The sequence below is a fragment of the Oncorhynchus gorbuscha genome, linkage group LG06 (assembly GCF_021184085.1).
Source record: "Oncorhynchus gorbuscha isolate QuinsamMale2020 ecotype Even-year linkage group LG06, OgorEven_v1.0, whole genome shotgun sequence".
NCBI classification, from domain to species: domain Eukaryota; kingdom Metazoa; phylum Chordata; class Actinopteri; order Salmoniformes; family Salmonidae; genus Oncorhynchus; species Oncorhynchus gorbuscha.
Window position 1 is genome coordinate 26,885,149 of NC_060178.1, and position 18,292 is coordinate 26,903,440.

At 42.8% G+C, this 18,292-nt stretch overlaps 1 protein-coding gene across 2 annotated transcripts in view; it reads right to left on the reverse strand.

Moving 5' to 3' along the window:
• The window catches only part of LOC124037771 (FAS-associated factor 1-like), a 95,042-nt gene that overhangs the window by 26,584 nt on the left and 50,166 nt on the right, over positions 1-18,292 (reverse strand). Inside the window, exons 9-15 of one of the 2 annotated variants that reach the window (XM_046352804.1) lie at positions 12,502-12,597; positions 12,168-12,327; positions 12,005-12,068; positions 11,807-11,888; positions 8,202-8,356; positions 1,743-1,879; positions 1,426-1,514 (exon numbers count right to left, since the gene is read on the reverse strand). In XM_046352804.1, the coding sequence (XP_046208760.1) occupies positions 1,426-1,514; positions 1,743-1,879; positions 8,202-8,356; positions 11,807-11,888; positions 12,005-12,068; positions 12,168-12,327; positions 12,502-12,597 (783 nt within the window). The remainder of the gene's footprint in view (positions 1-1,425; positions 1,515-1,742; positions 1,880-8,201; positions 8,357-11,806; positions 11,889-12,004; positions 12,069-12,167; positions 12,328-12,501; positions 12,598-18,292) is intronic. The other variant, XM_046352805.1, reaches the window with a different exon arrangement.

Genomic DNA, 18,292 nt, shown 5'->3' on the forward strand with positions numbered 1-18,292 from the left:
TCTGGTCACACAGGACATACAGCTTGGTGACATGTGCACATAGCGTACATACTACTTGTTTCTTATTGGTCTTTAGGATTTTTCTGAAAGGGTAGGCATCCAATGAGAACCTAATGGGAATCACAGTTACAGACAGAAGTGTCAACACTCATCGGCTCACGTACAGTTACCCCCTGGCTGTGTGCAAAACACTAATGATGATTCCCGTGACTGAGATGCTGTAACAAAACTAAATCAACCACTGAAAGGTCACTAAACTAGTATTGTTACAACACCGTGGGAGTCTAACTCATCATATGTTGTGACAGAGTCGAGGAATGAGAAAGACAGTCAACCGGCCAGCCAGGCAGCCAGGCCTAGTTCTGCTGAAGAACATGAGACAATCTCCAGTTTTAATCTACTATACTACACTGCTTCAGATGCCTTTCATCTCAGAAACAAGAAACCACCTTGTGGCCATTTCATTCTCTAAATCTATATCCCATCAACAAGAGTGAAAGGTCTAAAGACAAGTCAGCGGAGAGAGAATGTGTACTGGTATTCAAAGACATCTCGCAGTGACAAGTTAACGCCAAGTATTGAGCACATTGGGGATTGAGCTTGATGACACGTCACCTCTTCCAGACTGCTGATTAATGAGAGGTTTATACAGTACAAAGAAACATGGTATGGAGTCATTTGTAGTCACTAACAACACAAACTATATGCCTGAGAAAGCATGGTCTAGTGTAGTCAACTTAGGAGGACTACCTAAAGAATGCATTTCTTTGGTTATTGGATGTTGAGTAAATATCTGCTAAAGTGAGAGAATGGTTAAATAAATCCATTCATTGTGACACAGAAAAGAGAGCGTTCATGAGGTCAGGTGAATGTCTTTGACACAGAGGGACCCCCGCCATACTGTCCCCACATTCCTGTCCTCACATGAAAGAATACCGCCTCTGTTTCATTGCTTTCTTCTCAGAGTGAAGTTTGTTTGTCAAGTTTCTATTGGATTAAAGCAGCAATAGACAGAGAAGGGTGAAAGAGAGAAGAGTTTGTATCCTGCTCCCATTGTGACGATCTTAGGCACAGTAAACTAAAACAAAATGGGAGGGAAATGAATTGTGCTTTCACTCCCCTGACCCAGATAAAGGGCCTCTCAGAGTATGTATTCTTTGCCTTGGCCTTAAGTGGAGCTGGTGGCAGTCACAATGCATTCCGATTTGTCTCAGCATGTCCCCATTTAGCTCCCGGACAAACTATGGCATAATTATAAGAGATCGACTCAAATGGCACAATAATTGGCTCCCTCTTGGCCTCCTGTGATGAAACAAATCATGGTATATTTCAGTGGCCATGGACTAATAATGGCTTACATTTCAAACATCTACTCCCACTTAACTCTGTTCTTCTGTGTGCTTTCAGAGTTCCCCTCATACATACTTCATCCTTGATGTCCTCTTGCTGCTGAGCTGTGAAGATTTCCATTGCACCCATTAGCCTCATCATCAACTCATCCACTGTCGTGTTGCCTTGAAAGAATAGTAAAAAAAAAAAAGACATTTAAGAAATACAATTTTAAAATGACTTTTGGGATAATTATTTATTATTTATTTTTTAATCACAAATACATGACTATTTCAGCATTGTCAGAGGGTCAAAGTAATTTGGTTGAACACATAGAGCTCTCCAAGACATATTTTCAACCAGAATGTGATTGTTCAACCCCTTGATATTGTTGAGATTTATGCAGTCATTACCTTGAATAACATTTAAAACTTCATTTGATGTCCTCTTTCCCATGACAATAAGGAGGAGGGGGAACTGATCTGTCTTGTATGTCCGAATCGTCTGTGCCACCACACTGCCAAAGTGCCTCGTGCACATAGTGAGTAGTCTGGGAAAGGAAAAGACGGGACAGACATTTTTACACATGAACAGCACTTGGTACACCACTCACAGCAGTAAAGGAAACCACCCAAAAACTATTCTGGTATTTGTTTCATTAGTCCATTGTTGACGTAGTCCCAAAATGTCTTGCTTGTCAGCACTCAAGTTAAGTTATGAAATCATCCATGTACGATGCATTTTGCATCAAATGTTTTGCTTATCAGCACTCAAGTTTTCAAGATATGAAATCATCCCTATACAGGGTTGTCAACAATGGACTAATGAAACAAATACCAGAAAGATAGTTTTTGGGTGGAGGTTTCCATTAAGGACTTTAAAACCAATTCTGCCTCGTCTTCCAGGAGAGGTCCCCGTCTAAATAACCCAGGCAGACAAATTAGTATTCCCCACCAGTGGTGATGAACTGATAGGGCAGAGAGGATTTCTTATTCCATTACAAAGACAGAACTTTAAATTAACATTTCACTAGAATGAAAAGGGTAGCAGGCAGGCCCTCGGAGCTCACTGTAAATGTCATAATATTAATGAATCGCTATAGACTGAATGCAAATATAGATTCGCTTTTTCACTCGCCTTTTAATAAGATCCACTTTAATAACTGGCTGGTAAAATCGAGGAGTAATGGAATGGGTGGAGGACGAGGTCAGAGAGGAGAGGGATGGAGTGAGTGGTCTGGGCGTGGCTGCTACTTACTAATCATGAATTCAAAGTTGAGAGAGGTAGTTGCATTACTTTTCAAACTGTGCAATGGAACAACGGTGGCTCAATGCTTAACCATGGGAAGCATGAGCACCAATCTCCATCAGCATTCCAGGAGAAACAAGGACATTTCAACCACAATCCTTAACCCTAACATTACTCTAACCCCAAGTCAACACCAACTAGCTCATGTAGTTGCTCATGAGTTCTGACGATGCGGCTGACTTGTCTTTTGTCCATTCTACTGTGGTTAAGGCGAGGGGTTCTCCCCCTGACGCAGTGAAGTTAAGATGATGTCCATGCCCTGCCCTTGTCCCTGCTCTAGAGGGCCCTGAAAAGGCCTAACCATGGCCAGGCCAAAAGAATGGAAAGGGGTAATTCTAACCTGTCACCAAGGACTTGGGAACAATCATCAGGGGCTTCAGAGAAACCCAATCTTAATTCCCTTAAACAACAACCTCCTTTTGTTCCAATCAATCAAACACCCCAGGAGTCAAACCAAAACAGTAAAAACCTGTTTCAAGGAACCAACTATGTAATCGGACACAATACAGACTTTTTTTTCTTTTCTTTTACACCTACCATACAAGGCTAATGCTAGAGGTTTTTTTACTCCTGAGTTTGTAAACCAAAAGTGAAGAAAATGTTTCTACATATGGTGCACAATAACAAGTACTGACACAGCATCACATATAAAGGATGAAAATTGTGTCTCGGGCTAGGAAGTAAGGATTAGGAGTGTTTTAACGATGCATCTTTCCTACAACGGCTGAAGATGGCATGGTGTTTTGGGAAACGCATGTTGACAGAACGTTAACTAAGTGTGTCGTTGAGGCTTGTGTCAGTACTGATAGGATTTAAATCAAATGCAGCGCTGCTCTCGTATCAGCTTTCTCCATTCAAATTTTACCTTAAAATTAGATTTATTCCACAATATTGACGACAAGAACATCCTAGAGATGTCTCAAATATTGAGGTGGTTTATTCTAATGCTAATCCAGATTCGGTACATCATTGTGCACCTTGTTACACATGAAATATATTGAAGATAAAATGATCAACCGTAGCCTAAAATTAGCAAAATAGAACTCAACTGAATTAACATGACATTTTAATATGACTTATTTATATAGGCGTATGTAGGCTATTTATGCAGTCATCTCAGTTTTTATTTGAGGCATCTTTTCATCCTTCACTTGTTTAACAAATAAAAAAGAAAATGGCAACTTTGTATTTGTAGTCACATTAGTTCTGAAGTCATCAGTGGTCACAGAAAGACAGATGAACATCATGATTTTCTGTTTAGCAGATACCTTCGGTGTATAGAGTGACGCGGAAGAACAAAAAAAGGCACCCACCCAAAAACGCACTTCGCTGTTCTATGAGTGGTCTGAGGCAGTGAATAAGGGTTTTCAAGGGAAACTTCACTAACAATGGTTTTGGGAAACTGTTCTGATATTTAGGCGCCAACAAAGGTCCTAAAGAAATTAATTTTTTGGGTGGTTTGGTAGAATTACAGGTTTGAAGGGTGGATTTACATTAGTAAAATGTCTAGTGACATCTCTTCAACATCCGATTTTTACCAGCATGTCACCTGTGTATCTTGGTGACAAAACTCTAAATCACCTTTACTCCACAGAAAGACCCCCAAACAAGGCTCTCCCTTGCCTGCAATTTGGCAAATCTTATCATAAATCTATCCTCCTGCTTACAAGCAAAAACCAAAAGAGGAAGTACCAGTGACACACTCAATACGGAAGTTGTCCGATGAGGCGGACGCTACACTACAGGATTATTTCGCTAGCAGACTGGATTCTGCTTCGGGATTCATCCGATAACATTGAGTTGATGACCACAGTCCCCGGCTTCATTAATAAGTTAATTGATGACGCAGTCCCAAAAATGACCGTACGTACATATCTCAACCAGAAGCACTGGATTATAGAAAACATACGCACTGAGCTGAAGGCAAGAGCTTAAACTTTCAAGGAGCGGAACACAAACCTGGACGCTTATAAAAAAATCCCACCACGACCTCAGACTAGCCATCAAACAAGCATAGCATCAATAAAGGAGTAAGATCGAATCCTACTATGCCAGCTCTAACGCTCGTCGGATGTGGCAGGGCTTGCAAACGATCACAATGTGAAACCAAGCCGAGAGCTGCCCAGTGACGAGGGCCTACCAGACGAGCTAAACGCCCTCTATGCTCGTTTCTAAGCAGGCAACACTGAAGCATGCATGAGCGCACCGGCTGTTCCGAACAACTGTGTGATCTCACGCTCTGCAGCCAATGCGAGTAAGACCTTTAAATAGGTTAACACACCAACAGCCCCTCCAAGGCTGTTGCGCCCCAAAATAAAAACCGATTTTTGTATTGAAAATCATACCTTGGTATTCCCTATTAAACGATAGATCGCCAAAGAGTACCTTGGATGTGTTGTGGCCAAAGCAACATTACTGTTTCAAGTGCGAGTGCAGCTATTCGCATACCATAACTGTCATAATGTATAGACAAACAAAATAATGATAACAATTCAAACTATACAGGAGCTTCTCATCAAAACCATATTGCATATAGTGTTGCACAGTTTCTTAATTAATGCAATAATTCACAAATGTCTCGATATTTTGAAAGCCTTTCATTTTCAATTTGGCTCACAGAGCAAAAGTGCTGTCTTCTGGTATTAAGGTCATTCTTACAGGGACATGTGGTGCCTTTACCTTGTACCACTCAGAGGTATGTGGGGATGGCCACCTAATCATACCCAGCATCCAATTGGCTCATTCATCCCCTCTCCTCTGTAACTATTCCCCAGGACATTGCTGATACATAAGGTGATGGCGGTGCATGAATGCCGCAACACTGGGACTCAGGACCTCTTCACGGAATTTTGCCATCGATAAAATACAATTGTGTTGGTTGTCCGTAGACCCCACCATGGTGCACTCTGTTCACAACGTTGACATCAGCAAACCGCACGATGCCATACATCTGCCCGGTACAGTTAACCAGGAATAATCCGTGAAGAGCACACTTCTCCAGCGTACAAGTGGCCATCGAAGATGGACATTTGCCCACTGAAATCTGTTACAACACCGAACTGCAGTCAGGTCAAGACTCTGGTGAGGACGACAAGCATGCAAATGAGCTTCCCTGAGATGGTTTCTGACAGTTTGTGCAGAAATTATTTGGTTGTGCGAACCCACAGTTGAATCAGTTGTCCGGGTGGCTGGACTAAGACGATCCCGCAGGTGAAGAAGCTGGAAGTGGAGGTCCTGGGCTGGCAGAGTTACACGCGGTCTGCGGTTGTGAGGCCGGTTGGTCGTATGGTCAAATTCTATAAAACGATGTTGACGGTGGCTTATGGTAGCGAAAGTAACATTAAATTAAATTGTGTTGTGTGACAAAAGTGCACATTTTAGAGTGGCCTTTTTTTGTAACCAGCACAAGGTGCACGTATGAAATGACCATGCTGTTTCATCAGTTTCTTGATATGCCACACTTGTCAGGTCGATGGATTATCTTGTCATAGGAGAAATGCTCACTAACAGGGATGTAAACAGATTTGTGCACAACAATGAGAAATAATATTTTTGTGCGTATGGAACATTTCTAGGATCTTTTATTTCAGCGCAGGAAACATGAGACCAACTTTTTACATGCTGCGTTTATATATTTTTGTTCTGTGTAGGTGGCGTCGTCAAAGTAGTGTAAAGAGGCTCTAAATCAGCTCACTATCTCCGCACAAAATGTTCATGTTTCCTTGGACTGTTAGGTTCACGTCTTTACATCAGTCATGCGTGAGATCCTGAGAGACTGCTGCCACCCCACCCCAGTGAGCAGCCAACAAGCTCTCCAGGTGTGCTTTAGTCAATCACGTGGAATAGGAACCGGACGCTACTCACACAAAACAGACACTTTCTGTGCAGACGTGTTGAATGGAAAATGGAATTTCTCCGGATATTCTCTTGTTTTGAATACACAGAGCTTATGAAAAAGTCAGATGACTGCACGATAACCTTCACTGGTAATGTGTTGAATAATGAGTTCAATTCCATTATTGATCAGTACAGCACCATATGATGCATTAGAATAGACTAGATGTGGCACGAAAGTGGGCAGTCAAAACACAAAACATAGAATCAAAAGCAAAACAGATTACAAAATGAAAGATGTAGTTTCAGAGTACATTTATTCATAAATAAGTTCAATATTTGCTGTGTATGAGGTTCAGTGTCCATGTGGTATTTCAGAGACATTTCCCATGGGTGACAATTGGCATGTTATCAGCAGATCTGGCTTTATGCATAATAATTAATAACTAAACTAAGAGGACTGTGATAATACAGAGGCAACCTAGGTGGCTCATTTTACGCTATGAGGCCCTAGAAATTAGGATACCTTCTTAATAGTTAGTCGCTGCGACTCGTGCCCATCATCAGTGACTCAGGATTAACCTAAGAGTTTCAAGTATTAATGTCACAGTGAAATGCCTTTCTTGCAAGCTCCAAACCCAACAGAGCTTACAGAGCAATAATCATTATAAATGTAGCACAAAAAAAAATAACATTAGGCAGAACAAAAACATACGAGAAATAAAAATAAGAACACGAGAAGTGAGACGCTATTATACAGGGTCAGATCCAATACCATATTTACACTGTGCAGGGATACTGGTGCAGAGATGAGTGCGTGAGAACTTGGGGAAAACAGCTCCAGATGTTGCTTGCCTTTAATCTGCAATAAAAAGGCTCAGCTGGGCGCAAAAAGCAAGAAGCAAAGGGAGAAAGGGTACAGAAAGAGGGAAGGAATATCCTTAAAGGAAATAAAAAAGGAGTGAGGTCAGTGTCTGAGCCTCACCCCCGGTTTTTCGTAAACGCCTCCTACCAGGGGGTGGGCTTAGCCCTGAAGTCTAGTGGAAGGAAAATCTAGGGCCTGCCGCGGAGCAAGAAGCTGCTGCTGTGCCCCAATCAAACCTCCATCTGGCTACCGGCCGGGCCCTCTCTCCTCCTCCATCCTCCCCACAGCAGACATCACACCTGGGCCACAACCTCATTCTCCCCCTTGGCTAGGGGAGGAGGAGAGCAAGGCCAGGGAGAGGCCAAGCCTGGCTTTGGGGTCAAGAGTGGAAGGCTTGAGAGTATAGTTGGGTAATGCTAAGCACAAGGAGTCACATACTGGAACAGCCACAGCCTAGGTGGAAAGAAGGAGTCGGAATATGCTGTGAATCGGAAACTAACTGTTGTGAAGTTACGGAGGAGAGATAAAGTTGTTGTCACGTTGATAAGACAACTCCCTCAGCCTTGGGTAAATAGATATGGTCTCCCAGGCAACGCAGACTTCATGTGAGCTTCATTTCGAACTGACCCTCCATTGAGGCAGATTAGTGAAGATTGCCCAATTGGGGCCTCGTACTGCAAACACAAGTGCTTTTGTTAGCACACATCCCCCTTCCCGATGAAGAGGGGCTTGAGTTAAAAGAGAAGGTGGTGCGGAGTTGGCGACTGGGGGCTGAATATTATCCACTTCTCAGATGATCTAATATTCAGTCTGTTCTCCAGTAGTGGATACCTGAGATGTGATGAGGGCATATACTTAGACATACCTGGCTTTGTTAGCTTCTTTAGTGACATCCCAGGCCCATGTGATGAAGTTCTGGCTCAGATAGGACACTATGGAGTCTGCACACATCATCTGGGAGCAGAAGACGTTGCCGAGCACACTCTCGTCGTTGTGGAGGTATATTGCCAGCAGTTTTCTCTGTGGAAACGGACAGCAGAGGTATTTCATTAGAGGTGTGAGGATTTAGAAGCCAATGAGTTAATGACCAGCCAGACCCTGAAACAGGGGCTTCACCCAACACAGCACTGGAAAGGGGAGACAAGTGTCCTTGCTCAGAGTCTGGTTATATTATCATTGAAGGGAGAGGTTTTATACAGCTTTCGCACGTCGTTCGACAGGAGACCGCGAGTAAAGAGACTGCTTTCACAGACAAGGCCAAACCAGTCAAACGCAAAACACACAAAATCAAATGAACAGGGAGTAAATACAACTTCCTTTGAGGCGGCCAATGAGAAAACAAAAACAGACAAAATCACTTTATTTTACACCAAATGCCATTGGCCTTCTCAGGTTAACAGCAGGAGCGGACAATATTGACAATGCTCTAAATCCATGGATAGACACCATATGAGCCACAGATTCTCAAGACTCACTGACAACTCATTAAAAAACAAACACAGCCACAAACAAAAGGTTCTCTTGGATGATGTAGGAAATAAAGCCCTCTAAATTACAGAACACTCACTCAAATTTCTTTCTAACCCCCTATGTTCCTTACAACACTCGCAGGAGCTCATTTCTCAGGAGCTGCTCTATATACCAAAAGCAAAATCCACACAGGCAGAAAAGTGAGGGAAAGTAAAAAGAAAGTTGTGCTATATTGTGGCCTGTGTAGAAAAGGAGTGGGAGAGCACTGCTGTGTTTGCTCAGCGATTAGAGGTTTAGAATAAGCTCCCCGGTTCCTAGCGGGAAGGAGCTTGGGGCTAATTCAGTGGCCCAATTGAACGCCCTGAAAAGATTAAACACTCATGCTGAGAAGACAAGCAAATGCAGCCTTGAGGAGTTTTTTTTCTTCTTCTTCTCACAAAAGACGAAATGAGACACGCACACTCATTATCTTATACATACGTGCACGTCGGCGCATGGACACGCACACACACTCGTCCCTCTGCAACTTATAGAAAGTGCTAAGTCTCCGGAGGACATTTTCACAAACCGTAGGTTCAAAAACATACATTCTGCAAAGAAAAGGGAAAAGCCCTCTTCTCTAATAACACCCAATCACAAAGTTCGTTTTACTTAAACGGTCTTCTCTAACTGTTCCCCATCTTCTTTCACATTTCATCTTTTGTAGTGCATTTCTAAGCAGGGACAAATCGCCTGTAAAACTAAATTACTAGGTTCAACCCGAGCTAGAAAGTGACCCAAAAGCCGCTGGTGTGAATCGTCCCACCTGTTCACCATACAGACAAGGGGAAGAGGAGGAGAGTGAAGAAGCATGAGAAAACCGATCTGTTCTGTGAGCCAGACTGTAGTGATTTTCACACAGCACCCTGTCAGTGTTCACTCTTGTCTCTTCCTCTTCTAGTGTAGACCAGAGCCATGTGAACCAGGTAGCCGTTGGCCAGGAGCTGGCAACCAGAATGGGCTCAGCTCACATACGGCTGCTTTTTTGTGTCCGGCCTGGACCATATGATTATCTGCAACATGAGTAGGAATTCTCCCACACAGGTGCTCCACTGGGGGCTGAATAGAGTGACAACTGGCAGATGAAGACCAGTCTGAGAACAAAATGTAGAACCTAACTCATCTTTAACCACGTCACACAGACAGATTGTTATGAGAATGCAACACGACACCAGTGAGAAAACAGCCATTTGTTTTGTTTTACAAATGAGTTTCTGTAGTATGGGTCATTAGAGGATAAGGTAAAAATACACCTGCCTGATAACTGTGGCCCCTGATAAACACACTACCATATCTCATTTGTGACAGCCAGCCAGTTTATGTACTTTATGTACTGTGTTGTGGGAGGACATTTTTAATTATATCCTGTGTTGGGGAGTGGAGGAAACGGGTGAAAGTGATCATCCACAGCAGCCTCAAGAAAAGCAAACACTTCAAAATGAAGACCTCAAATTACTGCTCCCCTGACCCCACACACTGAGAACACACATTCAGATCAACGCTTTAACAGATGGTAGGTACATAATTGAACCGATTGAAAACACATGATTTTGTATTAATAGCTATATTTAGTCTAACCACTTCTGAATTTATGTTTTTTTATTTTTAAAGACGCAATAACAGGGTCAAAAATGAAGTGAATACAAAGCAATAGCATTCAATTGTAGAATTGCATTAAAATAATAGTCTTTACACAGTTGAAACTAATAGTCTAAATATTCAGCTGGGCTTCAGTTCACCTGACTGGAACTGTTCTAGTAGAAACAAATGAAAATATTAAAAGCCACTAAAATGATCACTTTCACCAGAGCAGGAAGGGATGAATGAAAATATGTTTATCCATTTCCCTACCTGGTATCGATTTCTCCTCTTTCCCCCTCATTGCTCTTTTGCTAAATTACGGGGGATTTAAGAGGATACTTGAGTGTGATAAAACCCTCACCCCGGCACTGCTATGAATTTTGATGCGTGTCTTTGTGCGAGTGAGAGCAGGGTTACTCCGATTAACCACACCGTTAAGGGGATTTAAGAAGAGCCTTGGCAGTGATGGGTGGCCTGTCTGAAGAGCCTTACTGCTGATCCCCTGGAGGGCTCAGCAGCCCAAAGCATTTTCATTAAGGCTGGATTGAGGCGCATCTCCCCCTCTAGAAACACTTCATCAAATGTAGTGTTTTACTTAGTGATTAGCCCGTCAGCCTTTGAGACTGGGCAAAATCTCTCCACGGCCCCCCTTCTCCTGAAATGTGCACCGTTCCAATATCCACTTAATGAACAACTAGTTGCAATGACAAGAAGGGAGCGATTTAGACCAATTTTGCCAAGAGGACGGTGGTGGTGGTTGGGGAGGGGAGGTTTCGGTATAGTTGACACCCAATGGTCACATCAGTGGGAGTCAAATGTGTGTGCGTTTCTCTTGTCTCATCTCCTCCAGGCCTACAGGCAGTGAGCTGGGGGTCAGCTGCATGTGTCCCTTCATATTGGTTTATTTTCATTGACACAATGTACAGTCTCCGGCTGCACCACAGAGAGGATATCCACAGCGAGGGGGCCATATTGCACTGGCTTAGCGAAGAGGATATCAGCTGGGAGACAGGCAAGACGCCAACCGAGCCTCTGCCTCATGGTCTAAAACCCCCCAAACATCTTGCTGTGTTCTCCCATTCTAATAAGACAGTAATCCACACAAGCTGTCAGTTGATACAACCCTCGTTAAAAGGACAAAGCAGAAAAATGAAGAAAAATTGTGGGCTAAAAATAAAGTGGCAGCTGTCGTGAAACACATTTTATGAGCTTTATGAGAGGAATCAAATGGTGGCTCTTTTTGAACAAACACTCCAACTTTTTATTTTAAAAACCATCCAAGCATTTAAAAAATAAATAAGCATTGACAATGATCGTATAGTATCATGTCCTGTAAACCTGTAAATCATACTACTGACAGGCTCCTGTATTGTTACTTACATCTCTGGCTTTGCCATAGAAGGCCTCTTGAGATGCAGCCTCCAAAGTCCCAATGAAGAACACTGGATGACATTCTCCATACCTGCAGCAAACACAAAAAGGAGATAGATCAATAAGCAAGAATGCATGAACTTCCACATCTTTTAAGAAGCATAGACCCCTTTTGATACTAACGATAAAACAATACTAAAAACCTACCTTGTGGTAAATTCAGCAGTAAAGTGCAGTAAGGCATCTACTTCATTTTCAGTGTTCTCTGGCACTGCAGAGGGTAAAAAGCATTAGCTTAATAACAGATTGATAAACAATAAATCAAGCTTTTTGAATCGAGTGGCAGCATCACACTCAGTGAGGTACGTACTCAAGGGGGCTTTCCGACAGCCTGTAGAAGTCCCCATTCCGAACATCTCTGATTCGTCCACTCCAAATTCAGATGCATCCTCAAAGTCATCCCCTTCGCTGTCACTTACCATGTGAACATCTGCGCACTGTATAAACACATTCACTTCAGTATTGTTGACCTATCAAAACACAATAGAAAATGTAAAAGAAGGCCAAATAGTCTCTGTGTGTGTGTGTGTGTGTGTGTGTGTGTGTGTGTGTGTGTGTGTGTGTGTGTGTGTGTGTGTGTGTGTGTGTGTGTGTGTGTGTGTGTGTGTGTGTGTGTGTGTGTGTGTGTGTCTCTCTCTCTCTACCTCTTCTGTTGGCTCCCGGGCGTTGGCTGGTGAGGACCTTCGACACACACCGAGGTGATGGCAGGGGTAGCTGATTCCAGAGGCAGCTAGTGTCATCTGGGGATAGAAATCACTGAGATCAGAAAAAAATATTTACAATAAAAAATCTGAATTAACTTAATCTATTCATTCCAATTTTAACCTTTAAAATACACTGAACAAAAATAAAACACATGTAAAGCATTAAAAATCTAAATAAATACGATAAATATTCCATGCACACAAAAACCTTTTCTCTTAACTTTTTGCACACATTTGTTTACATCCCTGTTAGTGAACATTTCTCCTTTGCCAAGATGATCCATCCACCTGACAAAGAAGATGATCATTACACAGCATGATCATTACACAGGTGCACCTTGTGCTGGGGACAACAGAATGCCCTATAAAATGTGCAATTCTGTAACAAAATGCCACAGATTTCACAAGTTGAGGTTGCAATTCACCTGATTTCCTTATATGAACAGTAATTAAGTAAAATCTTTAAAATTGTTGCATGTTGCATTTATACAATACATGACCAAAAGTATGTGGACACCTACTCGTCAAACGTCTCATTACAAAACCATGACCTGCTATAACAGCCTCCGGGTATCTGTTAAGGCTTTCCACTAGATGTTGGAACATTGCTGTAGGGACATGCTTACATTCAGCCACTAGCGCATTAGTGAGGTCGGACATTGATGTTGGGCGATTAGGACTGGTTTGTAGTCAGCGTTCCAATTGATCCATAAGGTTTTCGATGGGGTTTGAGGACAGGGCTCTGTGAAGGCCAGTCAAGTTCTTCCACACCGATCTCAACAAACCATTATTTTAAAAAAACAAATGTAAACCTTTAACTAGGCAAGTCAGTTAAGAACAAATTAACTGCCTTGTTCAGGGGCAAAATTACAGATTTTTTACCTTGTCAGCTCGGGGATTTGATCCAGCAACCTTTCGGTTACTGGCCCAACGCTCTAACCACTAGGCTACCTGCCGCCCCAAAAAGGCGTTCCCAAACCCGGAGTCGAACCCAGAATCATCTAGAAAGTCATTGCATGCTGTAGCATTAAGATTTCCCTTCACTGGAAATAAGGGGCCTAGCCTGAACCACAAAAAACAGCCACAGACCATTATTCCTCCTCCGCCAAACTTTAAAGTTAGCACTATGTATTCGGGCAGGTAGCGTTCTTCTGGCATCCGCCAAACACAGATTCATCCATTAGAATGCCAGATGGTGAAGCGTGATTCCAGAGAATGTGTTTCCACTGCTCCAGAGTCCAATGGTGGCAAGCTTTACACCACTCCAACCAATGCTTGGCACTGCAGATGGTGATCTTGTGTGCGGCTGCTCGGCCATACAAATCCATTTTCTGAAGCTCCTGACGAACAGTTATTGTACTGATGTTGCTTCCAGAGGCAGTTTGGAACTTGGTAGTGAGATTTTACAAACTGACTTGTTGGAAAGTTGGCATCCTATAACGGTGCCATGATGAAAGTCACTGAGCTCTTCAGTAAGGCCATTTTACTGCAAATGTTTGTCTATGGAGATTGCATGGCAGTGCGTTCAATTTTATACACCTGTCAGCAACGGGCGTGGCTGAAATAGCAGAATCCACTAAGGGGTGTCCACATACTTTATTTTATTTCAGTATAAATATACAGTGGGGTTTGAAATTATTGACACCATTGATAAAGAGGAGCAAAAATGGCTGTATAAAATAAACAATTCAAAAACTGAGACAATGCATATAGTATGGGTAACCGTTTGATTAGCTGTTCAGGAATCTTATGGCTTGGGGGTAGAAGACTTGGCGCTTCGGTACCACTTGCAGTGAGGTAGCAGAGAGAACAGACTAGGGTGGCTGAAGTCTTTGACAATTGTTAGGGCCTTCCTCGGACACTGCCTGGTATAGAGGTCCTGGATGGCAGTGATGTACTGGGCCGTACGCACTACCCTTTGTAGTGCCTTGCAGTTGGAGGCCAAGCAGTTGCCATACCAGGCAGTGATGCAACCAGTCAGGATGCTCTCGCTGGTGCAGCATAAGAACCTTTGGAGGATCTGAGGACCCATGCAAAATCTTTTCAGTCTCCTGAAGGGCTTTGTAGTGCCCTCTTCACAACTGTCTTAGTGTGTTGGACCATGATAGTTTGTTGGTGATGTGGACACCAAGGAACTTGAAGCTTGACAGCTCCGTCGATGTGAATGGGGATGTACTCGGTGCTCCTTTTTTCCTGTGGTCCACAATCATCTAGGGAGAGGTCGTAATCCAGGCACCACAAGGCCAGGTCTCTGACTTCCTCCCTACCGGCTCTCACATCATCGTCATGATCAGGCCTACCACTGATCAGGCCTACCAGATGTGTTTGTTACCTACCCTTACCACCTGGGGGCAGCCCATCAGGAAGTCCAGGATCCAGCTGCAGAGGGAGGTATTTAGTCCCAGGGTCCTTAGCTTAGTGATAAGCTTTGCGGGCACCATGGTGTTGAACGCTGCACTGAAGTCAATGAATAGTATTCCCACGTAGGTGATCCTTTTGTCCAGGTGGGAAAAGGCAGAGTGGAGTGCAAAAGAGATTGTGTCATCTGTGGCTCTGTTGGGGCGCTATGCAAATTAGAGTGGGTTTAGGGTTTCTGGGATAATGGCGTTGTGAGCCATGACCAGCCTCAAAGCACTTCATGACTACCAACCTGAATGCTATGTGGTAGTTATTTAGGCAGGTTACCTTCGCTTTCTTGGGCACAGGGACTACGGTGGCCTGCTTGAAACATGTTGGCATTGCAGACTCAGACAGGGAGAGGTTGAAAATGTCAGTGACGACACCTGCCAGTTGGTCAGCGCATGCTCGGAGTACACGTCCTGGTAATCCGTCTGGCCCAGAGGCCTGGTAAATGTTGACCTGTTTAAAAGGTCTTACATCGGCTGCGGAGCGCGTGATCACAAAGTCGTCTGGAACAGCTGGTGATCTCATGCATGCTTCACTGTTGCTTACCTTGAAGCAAACATAGAAGTAATTTAGCTTGTATGGTAGGCTTGATTCACTGGGCAGATCGCGGCTGTGCTTCCCTTTGTAGTCTAATAGTTTGCAAGCCCTGCCACATCGGACAAGCGCCGGAGCCGGTATAGTACGATTCAACCTTATATTATATACAATAATTCTTTGGTCATCTTTATCAAGGGTGTCAATTTCGGACCCCACTGAAAGGAGGAGTCAAGGGAGAAATAGATCCAAGTTCAGCATTCACAGATTAATCATTTAGATTTTCTGATATGATTAGAAGAAAGCAAAGTTTATCCAGCCTGTTATGTGGAATATATATTCAAGGTTTATGGACAACCTAACTATAGACCCTGTAAATGTCACCTACCACAGAGGTGGGACTCATTAAAGACGGTCTATACGGCTAGACCAACGGATAGGGTAGAGGCTAAGGAGAGTGATGGGACCCCAGCACCCATGTCTTGTCCCGATCTAAGAATTTTGACTTCGATACCTAAACCAGGTTTAGTATCACGATATGAGACACCAAAATGATACCACGGCCACAAAAATAATATTAGCCAAAGTCACAGAATGGCACTTGATCCAGACAGATCTTGAGTTCAATATCATGAAGATGCATTATTAATGAATCAATTATACAGTAAATTGACAGTTAGCAAATCTAAAAACATAACAGTAATCATTTATTTAAATGGTAAATCTCTACTGATAAACTGGGGAAATCAAGATGTAGCAGAGGCCAATTCATAATGCAGGTGAATGTATATTCAATAGGAGTGTGTGCATGCACTGAGTTATTGAGCTTGTTTTGGCTGATTTCATTGGGCTACATTTGGGACTTTTTTATTGTATTCTTCAACAACATTTGCATGGAAGAAGCGATCTCTCCCTTCATACAAATGTGTGCAGTCTAAGACCTATGACATCATTCACACACAGTCAGTTTGAGGCTAGAGCAAAGATCATCTTGCCAGAGATGAGGCGGGGAGAGGAAATTAATAAATCACTTTTGTGGTGACAATAAGCAATATTTAGTGTTATGGTTTGCATATCACAGACAATAATTAATGTTAGCTTCAGCTGTAAGGTAGCAAGGAAAGTTAGCCTACAAAGCTGGAAGCAACCTGGTATCTTCTTGCAATGTAAACAGGACCGGGTTAAAGCAGGGGTTTACCAGGGCTGAAGCCCCTGGGCCAGGCTCGTGGGAGGACCAAGAGGCAGCACAAAAAAACAAGTACAAAAACCTTAGGGGAAAAAAAGTCAATAAACTGTATATATTATCTATATAAAAATGTGTGTGGTCTCATTAAGACAATGTCATTCACACACAGTCAGTTCAATTCACCTGGTCAGTCTAAGTCAAGGAAAGAGCAGGTGTTAAATGTTTGCACCAGGCCAAAACATTTTTTTTATCCTCATGTGTGGAAATTGTAAAAACGCCTGCGCTCAACTGTAGCCTACAACACATAGCAAACGTTGATGGCTTTATTATAAAGGGGCTTCTTCTTCAACAGTAAATTTACCACACATCGAAATGAGTCTTGGTGCACATATTTGTTTACAGAAAATGATGGTGTGCCAGAAAGGGGGGCACGAGACCTATTAAGAAAACAAAGCCCCGGGGCCTATGATTTCTTAATACGGCACTGATTGTAAAGTTTCTAGACGGTAACGGACATTGTTTTGTGAACAGTAATTAACCATTTAAACAATTCTACATGCCATGTTGCATTATTTAAGTGTTGTTAACCTCTATGCAGCCGACTCCCAGTGCAGTGGTTTCTCAGGACAGGATAGAGCTAGCAGTAAGTGGAGCATGCACGGTGCGTTATAATAAGGGGAATTCAGCTGCGCTGATTGACTTGATCCTCTCTCAAAATCAGTAGACGTGACACACATGACAGAAGTACCAAAAGTAACAAATTGGAATACCGAATCATTTTTCGCGTTCAAGTATCAAAAAGGTACAAAAGTTTCAGTATACTGTGCAACACTAGCATCCATCTTTTTACCTCAGTGTTGCTCACTAACCTGCCCTCGGAGAAAGGGATGATCACAGCCATAAATCAATACGGCATGTGTTAAAAGGCTTTCATTATTTCATTTTTAAGTATGACAGTCTAAAACAGAAGTGAGCGCATGTAAGGTCGATCTGAATCTGACCCCATCGAAAAACCATCACTGACAATATCAAAGAGCATGAATAAAAGCATTGTCACAAACAATCACTTTCTCAGCAATACTGTGTTTTAATCTGTTCATAATCAACATTAGCAAACCAAGTCATCACTCATCGACTGCAGTTCATTAATACTGTAAAAATTGACCTACTCGTTCACCGCTCGAGAAACGCGTGGCATTAACTGGAGGTTTCAACAGAATGCTGTGATTGACACACTGACAGATAAAAGGGAGAGTCCCTGGCAGTCAACAGCAGGAGGTGGAAATCTTTGCTATTGTCAGATGCTATAGCCACCAAAGACCAGCTGGGAATTGTTGAATCAGGAGCCAATTCCATGCAACAGCAATTGAGTTTCAAAAGCAGAGTGACTGCTGGAGTTTTCCACATCTCTTTTAAAGTGATTCAGCCAGAAAATAGCGTAACCACTCGTCCTCGGTCACCACATGCTTTTCTGGCTTATAAAAACAACATGCCCTAATATCAGAGAGAGCCATCAGTCATTTCAGAATTTACTGTTAATTACTTCTGGCGCTAGAAATAAGGTTCTCTCTTGACCATTGTACTTCAAATTCCCACTTGCTAAAC